Consider the following 16,762-nt stretch of genomic DNA (forward strand, 5'->3'; position numbering starts at 1 on the left):
CCCCAGTCTGATTGATAGGGAAGGTCAAAGAAAACCAAAGTGATCCCTATCAAGCATGAGGAGCAGAGGGCAAGAATACACCTGCAGCTGGTTAGGGAAGGGGCAAACCACTTAGGAGGCTCCCCAGCTAATCTAATCATTTCCTCTTCCTTTCTTAGCTCAACCAGGAGTTGAATGGGAAAGAGAAAGGAGAGATGGAGAAAAGGGAATTTAAGAATTACTTACTTATTCCAAGTTCTCTCACCTGCAGTTCAGAGGGTTGCATCTGTGAATGTTTAAAGACTCGGGGAATCTGGTTCCAGCTTCTCTTTCCAGACTAATTTCTCAATACTCTTCCTTCACACACATCTCTCCCCTGCCCCCAAATCTCTTCTGGCCTCCCTCCATTCTATTTTTGAGCCAAACTCTGTGATTTGCTGCTCTCTGTAAATTTCTGATTTCTTTGCCTTTATTGTCTTTTTTAATTTATGGAATAAAACAAGCATTTCTAAAACATAGTATAATTAAAAAGATAATTGTACATTATATACTACTTACTATTCTTTTTAAATATAAAATAAAGTTACCATGTATATTTCTTTTTTTCTTTTTCCTTTTTTCCCTTTCCTCCCCAAATGCCTTTATGAAGATTGCTCTTCATATCTGAATGTTCTCCCTCCTTATCTCCTATCTATCAGATTCTCTGAGTCTGGTTATGGCTTAGCTTGAGTGCCACCTCATTTATGAGGGTTTTCCTGATGCTCCCAGTTGTTAATCTTTTTTTTCCTAATGCCTGTTTTTTATTTATTGTGCATAAAATTTTATATTTATTCATCTGTGTAAGATATAAGCTCCTGAAGGATAGGTACTGGTTTCATTACTATCTGTATTCCCAATGCTTAACTCATAGTAGATCCTTAATTAATTGAGCCATTCATTCTTCCCCTCCCCATCTCTTTATTAGGAGGGGGAAAGCAGCTGTCCTTGAGCCATTTACCCCCTCATGCAAAGCTAACAGTACTATTTTTATAGTCAATAATAGTTACTAAGGATAACAGTGCACTGATTGCAAAGTGGGGAGATCAGATTAAGGTGTTACAGAGGGAAGCAGAGAGAGGTGGGCACAGAGGCCAAGAGAGGAATGGCATGAAAGCAGGGAAAGGATAGAGGACAGGAAGCTTGAAAAGCTAGAAATATATCTCAGGAGTACCATTTACCAAGTTCTCCCTTCTGTGCAAAGGTTCCTTCTGAATCAGGAAGGGAAGCCTCTTGATACCTGGATTTGGGGCCCCGAAGTGATTCCCCCACTCCCTCTGTATCTGCCTAGACCCCGGTGAAAACTGTTTCTGTACTCACAGCTTTGATGCTCTAGGAAAACCACTCCTCTGTTGAGGAGGGGAAACCCAGTGTGATGCCCTGCCAACAGGTGTCAGATCAATTGAAGGGAGTAGTTTATAGTGGATTATTAACTCACCCGTGTTTCATTGGTTCCTGAAAGAATCAGGCCAGATATAACACCATTAGAAATTACTACACCACTAATTTATTCCTCCCCTAATCAAGGCCTGGCATTTCAGCTTCCCTGAGCTATCCTTCTGCTCTCTTAATTTGGTCCCTTACTGGCACAGAGATGATAGAATGTGGGCTGCTGAGGGGAATGTTGCTCTTCGTGGTCTTCCCGCATTTGGTGAGTTCCTGGTTTCTATGTCTTCCTCGATGTTCGTCAAGGGCTAAAATGTGTAACCAAAAGAGGATTTGGTAGTGGGACTGTCTGGTTTTTGATTTGGGTCTTTAAACCATAGATTTAGAGCTGGAAGTGGTTGAGGAGGTCAGTAAAAGTCCAACCTCATTTTATAAATAAGGAAACTGAGATTGAGAATGGTAATGTAAGTGATACAGTGAGTGAATCAAAGAGTTAGAATTTGGACCTAGGTTCTTTGACTTGACTCACGACTCTTTTCTCTGTGTTTGACTTCTCCTTTGTCTAGCCAAATTCAAGAGACCAGAAGGCTAGAAGAATATCAGAGCCTGTTAGTCAGACAATGCCCATCTGAAATGGAAATTCTCTTGAGACCTTGGGTGGAAAAGCTATTGGATCTAAGATTTTCAACATACTCTTTCCACACTCAGAGAGAACCAAGAAGACTGGGAAAAAAAGTCCAGAAATTTGGGAGAGGGAGGAGGAGACAAGAGGGAAATATATATGTCGTTGGATTCACCACCAGGCTTTTAACACTGACACTGATCCTGTCATTATGTCATTTATTCCCCTCTGGTCTAAGCTTTAATGCCTAGACAGCCTTTGCTGAGGTGGAGGGTTAGGGCTCTGAAGGGGAAAAAGTAAAGGCATCCAGAGTTTTAGGCATGGGAGCAAGATTAGAATGTTTGCTCAGATTCTGGGGGAGTGGGTGTAGAAGATACTTCTAATAGGTTTCTTTCTCAGGTCCATGCACAGGGTTACACCCCTATCCACCAACCCGGCATGTGTGCCTTCTATGAAGACTGTGGGAAAAACCCTGAGTTGTCCGGTGGCCTCATCCCATTATCCAACGTGGCTTGCTTAGACAATTCTCCAGCTCGCAAACTCAGTGGGGACCATTTGCAGCTCTTGAATCAGATCTGTCCCCGGCTATACCAAGGCCCTGACTCTACATTTGCTTGCTGCTCCTCCAAACAGTTGTTGGCTCTGCAGAGTAGCCTGGCAGTGACCAAGGCCCTTCTTGCCCGCTGCCCAGCTTGTTCTGAGAATTTTGCCAGCTTGCACTGCCAGAACACCTGCAGCCCCAACCAGAGTGTTTTCATCAATGTGACTCGTACCTTTGACATTGCTGGGACTAACCTCTCCAAGGTGGTGGCCTATGAGGCTTTCTATAAACACAGTTTTGCAGAGCGGGCCTACAATTCTTGCAGCAAGGTGCAAGTCCCTGCAACTGGTACCTTGGCAATAGGTACTATGTGTGGAGTATATGGCTCTGCCCTCTGTAATGCCCAGCGTTGGCTCAATTTCCAGGGAGACACAGGGAATGGGCTTGCTCCCCTGGATATTACCTTTCATCTTTTGGAGCCTGGTCAAGTCCCAGGGAATGGGATAGAGCCCTTGGATGCAGAAATTTGGGGCTGCAATGAGACTCGGGGTAATGATTCCAAGGCATGTTCTTGCCAAGACTGTGCCTTGACTTGTCCTGCCATTGCCCACCCTCCCATGCAGGATTCAACCTTCCGCTTGGGGAGGATGCATGGTGGGCTGGCCCTGGTGATCATCCTCTGTTCTGCTTTTGTTTTACTCTTCACTTTCCTCATGGTTTGCCATTGCCTCAAAAGAAAGGAAAGGAAGTCCAAGAAGGATACAGGTTGCTCTAACAGACTGAGTCACTTTGCCCACATTGCCCTTGGTGATCTCTTCCAGAGCTGGGGCACATGGGTGGCCACCTGGCCAAAGATGGTTTTGTGTTTCTCCACAATACTGGTAGTGATACTGGCAAGTGGACTGGTCTTCCTGGAGTTGACCACAGATCCAGTAGAACTGTGGTCGAATCCCAACAGCCAGGCCAGGCAAGAGAAGGAATTCCATGACCGATATTTTGGGCCTTTTTTCCGCACAAACCAGGTGATCTTGACAGCTCCTGGTCAGCCTAGCTATTCCTATGATTCCCTGCTTCTGGGACCCAAGAACTTCAGTGGCATTTTGAGGGAGGAGTTGCTCCTTCAGCTCTTGGAGCTGCAAGAAGAACTGAGGCACCTGGAGGTCTGGTCAGAGGAAGAACAACGCAATATCTCCCTAAGAGATATCTGTTATGCACCTCTCAACCCCAAAAATCCCAGCCTGGAGGACTGCAGCATCAACAGCTTGCTTCAGTACTTCCAAAGCAATAGAACCAACTTCCTATTAAAGGCCAACCAGACCCTGATGGGGAAGACAGCTGAGGTGAACTGGAGAGACCACTTTCTCTACTGTGTCAAGTGAGATCCTCTGGGGTTGGGGGTAGAGGGAATGAGGGCGGGACAACAAGGAGAACCAGGACTCAGAAAGTCCTACTGATTTGCCCACTACCACCCCCATCAGTACAAGGTGAGGTGCCTTTCTCAGAGCAACTAGTGCATGGGGCAAAGAACAACAACAGTTGATTATTCTATTAGGTTTTAGATATTGTAAAGCACTTGGCAGACATTCTCTCATTTAAGGCTCACAATAACCCTGAAAGGTAGGTCCTACAAGTTACTCTTCCTTTTTTACAAATGAAGAAATTGAGAGGGATCAGAGATATTAAGTGACTTGTCCATGGTCATGCCAGATAATGTCAGGGACAGGATTTAAACCCAGAGCTTCCTGTTTTCAAGTCTAGCACTTTATCAATGAATAGAAAAGGCATTTATTAAATGCCAATGTGACACTATACAAACACAAAATGAGATAGTTTCTACCCTTGAAAGGTTTCCATTACAACATGGGGAGGTGACATATATAGGAAATGATGGTGAGGGAGGGAGGCTTCAGTTCATAAAGCCCTAGGTGGAACAATAGGAGAATGGATTGGTTGACATACCCTTTCTAGGACCATGTTTTTACTTTGATTCCAGAGCTGGCAGGGAAAGCAGGAAAGTTTTTGAAGCAGCATCAGAATAGGATATAAGGTGAACCAAGTTGGGGATTAGCTACACAGTGAGCTGTGGGAGGTACCTACCAATTGGGACCATGAGGGCCCTAGGGTGACAGTGCCAGAGCTTCACTAGAGGGTTAAATCCTCTGGGCCTGGTCTCTGATCCTAAGCAGCAGTGGAGAGGAGAAGAGAGCAGCTACCAGGATCATATCATCAAGTCACCTCCAAGGGCTGGTTCTTTGAAAACAGCCACCTCACAGAATGTCTGAACTGGAAGGGGACCTTAAAGATCATTTAGTCCATATCCCAATTGAATAAATTGAAGTCCACAGAGAGGAAGCAGATTCTTGTCCAAGTTCACGCAAAAGTCAAAGAAGCTAATGGTAGGATCTTTTTTGTTTGGATGTGTCCAGATCTGTAATATCAATGCTGTGTGGATTCTTGATGAGGAAAACCCTTTTATACTAATGCATATCAATATTTATAATCTTGGAGATTTTTCTAGGATTACTGAGAAGTAGAGAAGTGACTAACACAGGGTCCAACAAGCAGTAAGAGTTAAAAGGTCAAAGCAGAACCTAGTTCTGATTCTGAAGTCAGCTCTCAATTCATTTTCAGTCTGTCCATCCACAAGTATTTGTTAAGCTCCTATTGCTAAGAAGCTTTTCTAAATGTCTTCTTCAGTGCTTTTCACCCCAGGCTACATTCTTAACCCTCTGCTTACTCTACTTTTTCAATGGAGTCTTCCTTCATCCTTTCTTTACTGTTCAGAAAAGGGATAAATGTAATTGAAAAGCAAGTCTATTTTTAAAAAAAAATTTCTAATGTTCTTTCACACTCTGTCAAAGTTCATAAACTCTGACTGATCTGCCAACACACTGAAGGCTCTGACCTTGGGGGCCTCCAGACACCAAAGATAAGGTCTTTCTTTGTTCTCTGGTGGCCAGGGCCTCCCTATTTACCCTTCCCTGATTGAGGCTCACACTGCTTCTTTGCCTAAAGGAAAAAAAAGAGAAGGCTAGGAAATAGTGCAAATGAGGAGTAAACCCTGTGCTGTCTGGGTTAGGTTGTCTCCTAGTCTATTTAGGCTACCTATCCTTGACACTGTCAAGACTTTTCAGTACCTCCCTACTCTCATTGGTCATCTTCACAGAGGCTGAGTCAAGCAGATAGAATCTGAGATCTGGAAAAATACATCCTAGATCTCTTGGGGGTCTGTCTAATTGGGGTGGCCCAATAAAGATGGAGCTAAAGCCTATAGAGTTTTGTTCTTTTCACCTTATTAGCCCTTTTAGATCACACCCACCCTTTAGACTTGACTGTGTGCTAGCTACCCTGATGTCTATGCCTTCAGATCACTGAAAGATAATGAAGGGAAATTAAGGAAATTACAGTTCAAATCTTTAGGTTTGGCAACTCTGTCCCTGAGCCCATTATGGACCTGATTTCATAGCAAGTTTTTTTTAACCTCCCTTATTAATACACTTGTTTCCTCTACATCACTTTTTACTACATTAACTCCTTTAGACTAAATTACCTTGGGGGGAATACCAGGGACCATGGAAACCCTTTAGAAGAGGTGTGTGTGTGTAGTGGGGGCAGCTAGGTGGCGCAGTGGATGGAGCACCAGCCCTGGAGTCAGGAGGGCCCTGAGTTCAAATTTGACCTCAGACACTTAATAATTATCTAGCTGTGTGGTCTTGGGCAAGCCACTTAACCTTGTTTGCCTTGCAAAAACCTTAAAAAAAAAAAGTGTGTCCAACCCATGGCCTGTGGGCCACATGCAGCCCTCAAAGTCCATTCATGTGGCTTGGTACCCTTTGGCATCCATTTTCCATTGATAATATGGGTTATTACACTATAGTCATAAATAAACATTAAATCCTATATACAATCCTTGACAAGTTTTTGTTGAGCAATGTGACCCAGAAAAGCTAAAAGATTAGACACCTGTGCTTTAGAAGATAGTTCCTTTTCTTTAAGGAGGCACAGACAAAGAATCATTTTGCTCTTGGGATCCTGGTCAATTTGGACTCTGACTTTTTAGATCTTGTTGACTACTATTCCTAAATGTTTAAAGATCATATCTCCCAACTTCCATGGCAAGTGGTTCAGTAAAGTGCTGGGTGTGGAGTCAGAAAGACTTCATATTCTACCTCAGACAGTAGCTGTGCAACCTTGGGCAAGATGCTTCACCTCAGTTTCCTCAGCTGTAAAATGGGGAACAAAAAAAGTTGTTACAAGGATCAAATGAGGTGCTACAAAATGAAATATTTGTGAAGTATATTTTGCACAAAGTAGCTCCTATATAAATGCTTATTCCTTTCTCTCTTTTTTTCCATCTCCACACAAACTTTGGAGCTTAAAAATGAGAGTAGAAAAAGTTATTAGGATTAAGAGCTGAAAGAGGACAGGAGGGAGAAAGTCCTCTTTGAGAACACGATCCTTCTTTAGATGCCCTTACCCAAGACCTCCAAGGAGTGTCTCCTTCCTGCTGAAGTTCAATTTATATTAGTGGAAGAGGAGAAATGAGGTAGAAGGAGATGCTCTGGGATTGAAAAGATGCCTTGGCTCTGTTATTATGAGCTATGTGATCTTGGACAACCTAATGAAAGCAAGTTTATTTACGAAATCAATGCATCTAACAAGCATTTAAGTAGACACAAGGAGAAAACTAAAGTCTCTGCACTATAAGAGCTTCCCTTTAATTGGGGGAAAACAACGTATATATTATGAAATGTACATACAATATATGCCAAATAAAAAATAAAGATAAGGTAATGGGGGAGGAGGACAGGGAAAGGTCCTAAGGGCTGGAGAAGATCAAGAAAATCCTCATATAGAAGATAGAGTTCAACCTGAGCTTTGAAGCAAACTAGGAATTTTCAGAGAGAAGGGAGGAGGGAGTCCATTCTAAATATGGGGGAACAGTCTATGCAAAAATGAAAGGGGGAGACTCAATAAATTGGAGATCCTTTGCTATTCTAAAATCCTCAGATTCTATGAGATGGTGTGGATAGATGAGTGATAATCTGGAGAGGTGGGAGTCAGAGTGGGTTGGGTTGAAAGATGTGATAGTAGATGAGAACCTGTGTACATGCAGTAGAGTGAAAGGAAGGGGTTGAGATGTTAGGTGGCAGTGTCTGATATTGTTTGCCAGTCCCTAAAGTCTCTTTCCATTTCTTTCCTTTTAGTTCCCCCCTCACGTTCAAGGATGGTACAAACTTGGCTCTGAGCTGTATGGCTGATTATGGGGCTCCTGTCTTTCCCTTCCTTGCTGTAGGAGGGTATACAGGTAAGAAAAACAGGCCATTTCATTGACCAGAGAAGAGGAAATGAGTGAGACACATGGGACACAATTAAAATAGGCAGGCATTTTAGGGTGATTATTGAGAGGAAACTTGAAGTAAGGAGTGTGTGAAATTTCTTAGTAAAAGTCAAGAAATGTTCTTAGTTTTCCCATTGATATTGAATGGTAAAGTTATGGGGGGGGTAGTCTTCAAGGTTGTGAAGGACTGTCTTGTGAAAGTCGGATTAGGATTGCTTTGTTTGGCCCCAGAGGGCAGAACCAAGAACAAAGGGTAAAAGCTAGAAAGAGGCCAATTGAGGCTTGAAATCTGAGTAATTTCTTATCAACTAGACAGAGGTTTCCCAAAGGGGAATGGACTGTTTTGGGAGATAATGGATTCCCTTTCACTTGAGGTCTTCTGGCAGAGGCTGGACAAGTCATTACTTGTGGGATATATTAGAGTTGGGATTCCTTTTTGGGTTTGGATTGGATGAGATGGTCACCGAGGTCCTTCTGACTGTACAATTCTGTAGTCTTGTGACCTTGCCATTCATCATCTTGAGATGGGGGAGGAGAAGCTATGGCCAGAAATCATCTGAACATCATTTCTCTCTTCAGCCTTCTCCCACACACCCAGATGGCCCTCTCTTTGTGCCTGGGCCCAGTGAATGCTAGCAAGACTAGCTGCAGTGGGGTAAGGTATGGGGTCTAGAGCCACGGGAGGAGATGGAATGACTCTGAGGAGATAGGTTTCATAAACTGGGGGTTAGGGGAGTGAGAGATAGGAAATAATGAGTCAGAGCTTCTGACAGAAGAAGCACCCCAGTAGAAGAAGAAAACTTGTGGAAGGGGAGGCTGAAAGGGGCCAAGGGCTCCCATGGTTACAGTTCCTCTCTTTCTTAGGGGATGATTTCTCTGGTGCAGAGGCTCTTATCCTGACTTTTCCCCTGAACAATTATCCTGCTGGGGATCCCCGCCTGGAGCAAACTAAGCTCTGGGAGAGCCAATTTCTCAAGGTTATGAGAGACTTCCAGGATCGTACAGCAGGCATCTTTGAAGTCACTTTCATGGCAGAGGTATAGGACACAAACCAGGTGGCTTTTCCCCATTCCTGAGTGTACCTGTCCTCCTAACCAGAGAGACCCTTCTTAACCATCATGCCCAATTCTTTAACGTTCCTTACTCAATTCTATCTAACTTGTCTACTCACAGCGTTCTCTGGAAGATGAGATAAATCGCACCACAGCCGAGGACCTGCCCATCTTTGCCATCAGCTATGCCATTGTCTTCCTATATATTTCTCTGGCCTTGGGTCGATACTCCAATGGGTCCCGTATACTGGTGAGGAACTGGTAGGGATGGGGGGGGCTCAGGGGTGGTCTGGTGACTGGTGGATCTCCTTTTTCTCTTCTGAAAGGAGTGGTCATGAAGGCTCACTTTGTATTAACTTAAGCTTCAGAAATGTAGTGAAGAAAGCACTGAGAGGGAGGCAGGCAGAAGGGAGTTTTTTCCTTGGGTCTTGTTTGTTCTCTTCCCCATGTTCCTCCATTTTGTGTGGAGTTTAAGGCACCAGGTTCTGTTCTAGGTGGACTCCAAGATAACCCTAGGCCTAGGTGGGGTCCTGGTGGTGCTGGGAGCTGTTCTCTCTTCAATGGGTTTCTTCTCCTACTTGGGAATCCCGTCTTCTATGGTGATCATCCAAGTCGTTCCCTTCCTTGTGCTTGCTGTGGGAGCTGACAACATATTCATCTTTGTTCTTGAGTATCAGGTATGAAAGGATTAGGGAGGGTTTGTGTAGGCCAGGGGTTGGAAAAGCTGAGATTGGTGTTTTGGAGGGTATCCTTTCTATCCTTGCTGATCCTGTTTGGAGGTAGCCAAGGCTTCAGGGAGATTTGAAACTGTTAAAGGAAGATTTGGGTTGGCCTATGCTTTGGGAGCTCCGAAGGTGGTGGACCACCAAGGGTTTGAAGCTACTGATGGTATAGGCAGAAGAACCTACTAGCCTATTATGTATTCATGTTCAGGGAGGAGAAACAGGTAGAGGGGAGGCTGAGTTGGTGGGAGGCTGATGACCTTAGGGAGACCATTCATTCATCAAGCATTTATTAAGTAGTCTTTGAGAAAATCATACTATATCTGGTAGCTCAGTAGAGCTTAGTAGTGGGGAGATTGCTTTGGGGATAGCTTTGACTCTCATGAGAATTATGGTATAAGACAGGTTTAAGACATAAAAACAAAAAAACTACATCTATGAGTGCACTGAGGAATGTAAAACAAAGTGATATATGGAGGCTGAAAGAGACTGTATGAAGTCTGAAGGGTAAATCATCACCCAGAGAAGAGAAAAGGTCAGAGGTGATGTCATGACATAAGTGGCATTTGAATTAGACTTAGAAGGATGGAGAAAATTCAATAGGCAAAGAGGAAGCAGGAGAGTATGTCAAGTATAGAGTAAGGAAAACTGTATGTTTCCTAATTCATAGACAATAATCCACTTTAGCTGGAGCAGAGAGTGCATTGAGGAAAGTAATCTGAGATAAGATTGCATGATAAAAGACCTGGAATGGAAGGCAAATTTCCTTGATCTTTAAGAGGGAGCCACTGATGATTTTAGAACAGAAGAATGACATGACCAGATCTATATATTTAAAAAAAAAAATTCTTCTATCTTGTTTTTTTTCCTTTCAGAGGTTGCCATGTCTCCCGGGGGAACAACGGGAGGTGCATATTGGAAGAGTCCTGGGCAGTGTAGCTCCCAGTATGCTCCTTTGCAGTCTCTCTGAAGCCATCTGTTTCTTCTTAGGTGAGGCTCTTCCATTCACTAACTTAAAGCTTTGGACAAATCAATTCCCCATTTCACTTTCCTTCCCACTTACCCATTGTTATCTCTTATATTCTGTGCTCTTTCTGTGGCTTTGGTACTCCTGCCAACAGATATGAAATTGTGTTTAGGGAATTCAGGAATTGTAAGTCAGAACAGTATCTGCAGATAGAAGAAAAATGAAATGACTAATAGAATAATTTCCTTTTCTTGGTAAAGATAGTGAGATATACTGAAAAAAGTCCTGATTTTGGAGTCCATTTTTTTTATTTCTTCTCATTTATTGTGTTAAATATTTACCAATTACATGAAATAAAATTTTTAATAATTTTTTAAAATTTTGAGTTCCAAATTTTTTTCTTTCATTCCACCACTCCCTCATCCTTGAAAAGGCAGATAATTTGATATTGATTATACATGTGAGGTCATATAAAATATTTCTATATTAGCTATGTTACCAAAAAAACCCCAACCAATAAACAAAATAAAGCAATAAAAATAGAGAAAGTTGAAAGATACTTCAATCTACATTCTGAGTTCATCTGTTCCCTCTTTGGATATGGATAGCTTTTTTCATCATGAGTCCTTTGAAATTGACTTAGAGTACTTAAGTCTTTCATAGTTGATCATTCTTCCAGTATTGCTATTATTGTATACAATGTTCTGATTCTTCTCACTTAACTTTGAAATAATTCATATGGGTCTTCCCAGGTTTCTCTGAAACTATCCCCTTATCACTTCTTTTTTTAAAAAATAAATATTTTGGGGCATTTGAATGGCACAGAGAATAGAACACCTGCCCTGGAGTCAGGAAGACCTGAGTTCAAATTTGACCTCAGACACTTAATAATTACCTAGCTGTGGGACCTTGGGCAAGTCACTTTAACCCCATTGCCTTGCAAAAACAAAAAACAAAAACAAAACCCAAATAATTACCTAGCTTGGGCAAGTCACTTAACCCCATTGCTTTGCAAAACTCAAAGATATTTTTAATTATGAAACCTTTGGAATTGACTTAGATTATTGTTTTGCTGACAATAGCTAATTATTCATAACTGATCATCTTTACAATATTGCTGTTTTCCTGATTCAGCTCATTTCACTTTGCATCTGTTCATGTAAGTCTTTCCAGATTTTTCTGAAAACATCCTTCTCAACATTTCTTATAGTACAATAGTATTCCATCACAATCACATACCACAATTTTTTCAGCCATTCCCCAATTGATGGGCATCTCATTTCCAATTCTTAGTCACCACAAAAAGAAGCACTATAAATATTTTTGTACATATGGAATCTTTCCCTTTTTCTTCTATCTCTTTGTGATATAGATCTGCTAGTAGTATTGCTGCATCAAAGGGGTGTGTACAGTTTCATAGCTCTTTGGGTGTAGTTTGGGTGATAATATACATACTTGCTTCATCCCTGATCTTACTGGGAAGGCTTCAAGGTTATAATGCTTGTTCCTGGTTTTAGATAGCTTTTATTTATTATTTTAAGAAGGATCCATGTATCTCTATGCTTTCTAATATTTTTTAATGGGAAATGGGGGGGGGCAGCTAGGTGGGGCAGTGGATAGAGCACCTACCTTGGAATCAGGAGTACCTAAGTGCAAATCTGGCCTCAGTCACTTCATAATTACCTAGCTGTGTGGCCTTGGGCAAGCCACTTAACCCCATTGCCTTGCAAAAACCTAAAAAATCCCCAAAACAATGGGAAATGGGTATTTGACAAATACTTTTTCTGCATTTATAGATAATCATGTTATTTTTGTTGTTTTTTGATACTGATATTGTCAATTATGTTGATAGTTTTCCTAATAATGAATTATCCCTGCATTCCTGGTATAAATCCTACCTAGTCATTTGTATGATCTTTGTGATACATTGTTGTAATCTTCTTGGTAGTATTTTATTTATTTTTGTTGCAACAACATTTATTTAAGGAGATTGGTCTATAGGTTTTTTCTTTTTTTCTTTTTTGTTTTCCATGACATATAAAAGGAATTTGGCAAGACTCATTCTTTATCTAATTTTTTCCCAAATAGTTAATATAATATTGGTAAATATTTGGTAGGATCCACTTGTGAATCCATCAGGCCCTAGGGATTTTTTTTCTTTGGGAGATAATTATTGGCTCTTTCAATTTCCCTTTTTCTAAGAGAGGGTTGGATATTAAAGTGTTTTATTTCCTCTTCTGTTAATGTGGGTTATTTAAATTTTTGTAAATCTTCACCCATTTCACTTAGATTCGTCAGCTTTTCTAGCATGTAATTGGGCACAATTACTCCTAATAATTGCTTTAATTTCATCTTCATTAGTGGTGCATTTACTCTTTTAATTTTTGATACTAGTAATTTGGTTTTCTTGTCTCTTTTTTAAAAAATCAAATTAACCAATGATTTATCTATTTGTTTTGCAAGGCAATGGGATTAAGTGGCTTGCCCAAGGCCACACAGCTAGGTAATTATTAAGTGTCTGAGGCTGGATTTGAACTCAGGTACTCCTGACTCCAGGGCTGGTGCTCAATCCACTGTACCACCTAGCTGCCCCTGGTTTATCTATTTTGTTGTGTTTTCATAAAACTAGCTCTTAACTTTATTTAGTAGTTCTTTTTTTAATTTTCAATTTTGTTAATCCCTTCTTTGACGTTCTGGATTTCTATTTTGGTGTTTAATTGGGGATTTAAAATTTGTTCTTTATCTAGTTTTTAGTTATACGCAATTCATTGATTTCCTCTTTTTCTCTTTTTTTCCCCCCAAGTTTTACTTGGGCTGCATCCCATAAATTTTGAAATGTTTCAGAGACATAGATACATATCCCACTTTTAACAATTGCTAGCTATGTGTCTTGATTTCCTTTTCTGTAATATAAGCATCATAGAGACATACTTTTAAGTTGGAAATTACTTAAAGATCAGGTCATCTATTTCAAACTTCTCTCTGGAAATGGATAATATTTAACACAAGTCTCAGAGTTGTGTTGGGCCACACATAGCTCGGATGAGAAAAGTTAAGCCCATTCACAGTTGATCATTCTATAATATTGCTATTACTTTGTATACAGTACATTTCTCATTGCAGCGACTCTTGCAAGTCTTTCCAGGTTTTACTAAGAGCATCCTGTTCATCATTTCTTACAGCACATAGCATTCCATCACAACCATATACAACACTTCTTATACACAGTGGTCAATTTCCTTTTCATTTTTTCATCTGTTCAGGAATAGCAGCTTTTTCTGGTGGCAAGGAATTGGAAATTGAGGGGATGCCCATCAGATGGGGAATGGCTGAACAAAGTATTGTATATGGTTGTGATGGCATAATTTTGAATTCCTAATTGTTGAATAATTTCACAACTCCCCCAACAGTTCAGGACTATTTAATTCAATCTTCTCATCTTACAAATGAGAAAACTGAGGCTCAAGGAGAAGTGACTCACTTGAAGTCAAACAGATTAGCATGTAAGAGAGTCAGAATTTGGACTTAATTGTACACTTCCAAATTCAATATTCTTTCCATCACACTATGTTGATAATAATGTTTGTGTAAATACCTCAAAATGGTGGATCGGAAAAAGTACTTAGAGAGGAATGTGAATGGGAGTTATTTCTATTATTCTTCTCTAGCTCTTGTGAAGCCCCTGAGATCACCTGATCCATACTAGAACAACTGAGATAGCCTGGAAAATCTCTGCAAAGCTTAGTTCCAAATGGCAATCAATTCTTTCTCTTAGCTTTGAGTACAGTTGCTCATTGCCTTATTCATTTTCTAGCCTCTGGTTTAGCCTCTTGGTTTTGTTCTGGTCCCTTTCCCAGCATTGCTCTCTATCTTTTTTCAATGGCACTGTCTTCTCACTTTACACCTGTTTCCCCACCAGGTGCACTCACCCTGATGCCAGCTGTGCGTACTTTTGCTCTGACGGCCGGCTTGGCGATTATTCTTGATTTCCTGCTGCAGATGTCCGCCTTTGTTGCCTTGCTCTCCCTGGACTGCAAGAGGCAAGAGGTAGGGAGCTGTTGGGGTTGGGAGTGGGGTTGATCTCTTGATGAATTTAAGGGGTGGCCTTATCTCCCATAGCAATAAAGGGAAAAAGACTTTTGGGGGGCAAGGACAGGGTATGATGGAGAGAGAGTAAGAAAGTCCACCTCTTGGCACTTGCTGTCTGTGCAAGCCTAGGCAAGAACCTGGCTTCTCTGAGTTTCAACTTCTTTATCTATTAAATGAATTAAGTGACTTATAAATTCTCTTTCCTCTTTAAAGCTATGATTCTTGCTCCCATTAGCTCCCATTCTAAAAAGATAAGTAGATCTGTGATAATTTGATAAAGCAGTGAACACTAATAACTAAAGGTATCTTAAAAGGCTTCTCTTTGGGGGTGATAAATCAACTGAGCTTTGAAGGAGAAGGTAGTGCATTTCAAGCATAGTGGTAGAAGATGGAATGTTGATTTTAGGGACTGGCAAGCTGGCTAGCTAGGCTGGAATGTGTTTTGGACCAAAAGAATAATGTGGGGGCAGCTAGGTGGCACAGTGGATAGAGCACTGGCCCTGGAGTCAGGAGTACCTGAGTTCAAATTTGACCTCAGACACTTAATAATTACCTAGCTGTGTGGCCTTGGGCAAGCCACTTAACCCCATTGCCTTGCAAAAGCTTAAAAAAAAAAAACAAATCCAAAAAACCAAAACCAAAACAAAAGAATAATGTGCATCAAGCCTGGAAAGATAATCTAGGTCTGATTGTAAAAGACTTTAAATAAGTTTAGAAGTTGGTATTTTGTCTTAGAAGCAATTAGAAACCAGTGAAGTTTCTTGAGAAAGCAGGTGGCATAGTCAGATTTGTTTTTTAGGAAGATTATTTTGGCAGCTGTATAAAAGGAAGATTGAAGAAGGGGAGAGAGATAGAAAATTGGGACTCCAATCAGCAGACAGAGCACAGAGAAGGGATGAAATCCTGAATTGCAGTGGAGGCTGTGTAATTAGAGATGAGGATAGATGGGAGAGGGACTGTGGAGGTAGAATCTACCAGACTCTTCAATTGACTATGGGAATGGATGCTGTGAGGGAAAGGGAAGAATCAAGAATGATTTCTGGGGTTTCATACCTGGATGATTTAGAAGTATAGAAAAGATAAGGGAAAGTTAAGGACAGGGGTGGATTTAAGGGAGGAAGATAATGAGTTCTATTTTTGATATGTTGATTGAACTAAACTTGTTTCCTAGGAGATTTGTTTTTCCCCCTATGCTAATAAGGATCCTTCCCTAATCCTCCTAGGCCTCCCGAATGGATGTCTGCTGCTGTGCTCCCCCCAGGAAATTGCCTCCTTCTCAAGAGGGTGAAAGTCTTCTAATTCGCTTCTTCCGCAAATTTTATGCCCCCTTCTTGCTGCATAGATTCACTCGGATCACTGTGGTGAGCTCTAAGGGGAGGAATTGTGAATAACTGGTTTGATGAAGGCGCCAGTTCCCAAGGGTCAAAAGGATGCTAGGTCTCAGGTGAAAGTAGAGATTAAGACCAGATTTTGGGAACTCTCTACATAAAAGAGATCCTTAGACAATTCTTCAGTATAATTAGCTGCCTAAATATTTGTCCTTCCTTTCCCCAGTGTCTTTTTTTTTTTTTTTTTGGTGACGCAGTGGGGTTAAGTGGCTTGTCCAAAGCTACATAGGTAATTATCAAGAGTCTGAGGCTGGATTTGAACTCAGGTACTGCTGACTACAGGGCCGGTGCTCTATCCACTGTGCCACCTAGCTGCCCCCCCCCCCCCCGTGTCTATTTTCAAGAACTGTTTTGCTTCTGTACTTAGCAGTTCAATGGACATATACCAGGATTTTTTTTTTAATATGGGAAAATAATAGTTCAAGGAATGGAGTTTGAAGGGAAACTGGGTCCTGGGATAGGGGTGTCATAGTGAGGGCACCCTGAGAGTGTTGTTCTGCACAAAGATATTGGTCAGTGAAGGACCAAGGCAATGATTTTGGAAAGTATGCTTCATTAGAGAAGCAATATTCTCCTCTCATGTTGGTACCTTGTCACAAAACCCTTTTTACCATGTTAGTTATTTCTCTGCCCAGAAAG

The 16,762-nt window shown here is 41.3% G+C and overlaps 1 protein-coding gene across 1 annotated transcript in view; it reads left to right on the plus strand.

Annotated features, from left to right (window-relative positions):
* Positions 1 to 1,579: 1,579 nt before the first annotated feature.
* NPC1L1 (NPC1 like intracellular cholesterol transporter 1) overlaps positions 1,580 to 16,762 on the plus strand; it is a 40,659-nt gene continuing 25,476 nt past the window's right edge. Inside the window, exons 1-9 of the mRNA XM_074210070.1 lie at positions 1,580 to 1,666; positions 2,423 to 3,939; positions 7,772 to 7,872; positions 8,770 to 8,942; positions 9,079 to 9,207; positions 9,452 to 9,634; positions 10,555 to 10,669; positions 14,566 to 14,693; positions 15,959 to 16,096. Coding sequence (XP_074066171.1) covers positions 1,610 to 1,666; positions 2,423 to 3,939; positions 7,772 to 7,872; positions 8,770 to 8,942; positions 9,079 to 9,207; positions 9,452 to 9,634; positions 10,555 to 10,669; positions 14,566 to 14,693; positions 15,959 to 16,096 — 2,541 coding nt within the window. The 5' untranslated portion in view covers positions 1,580 to 1,609. The remainder of the gene's footprint in view (positions 1,667 to 2,422; positions 3,940 to 7,771; positions 7,873 to 8,769; positions 8,943 to 9,078; positions 9,208 to 9,451; positions 9,635 to 10,554; positions 10,670 to 14,565; positions 14,694 to 15,958; positions 16,097 to 16,762) is intronic.

The sequence above is a fragment of the Macrotis lagotis genome, chromosome 1 (genome assembly GCF_037893015.1).
Source record: "Macrotis lagotis isolate mMagLag1 chromosome 1, bilby.v1.9.chrom.fasta, whole genome shotgun sequence".
Lineage (NCBI taxonomy): Eukaryota > Metazoa > Chordata > Mammalia > Peramelemorphia > Peramelidae > Macrotis > Macrotis lagotis.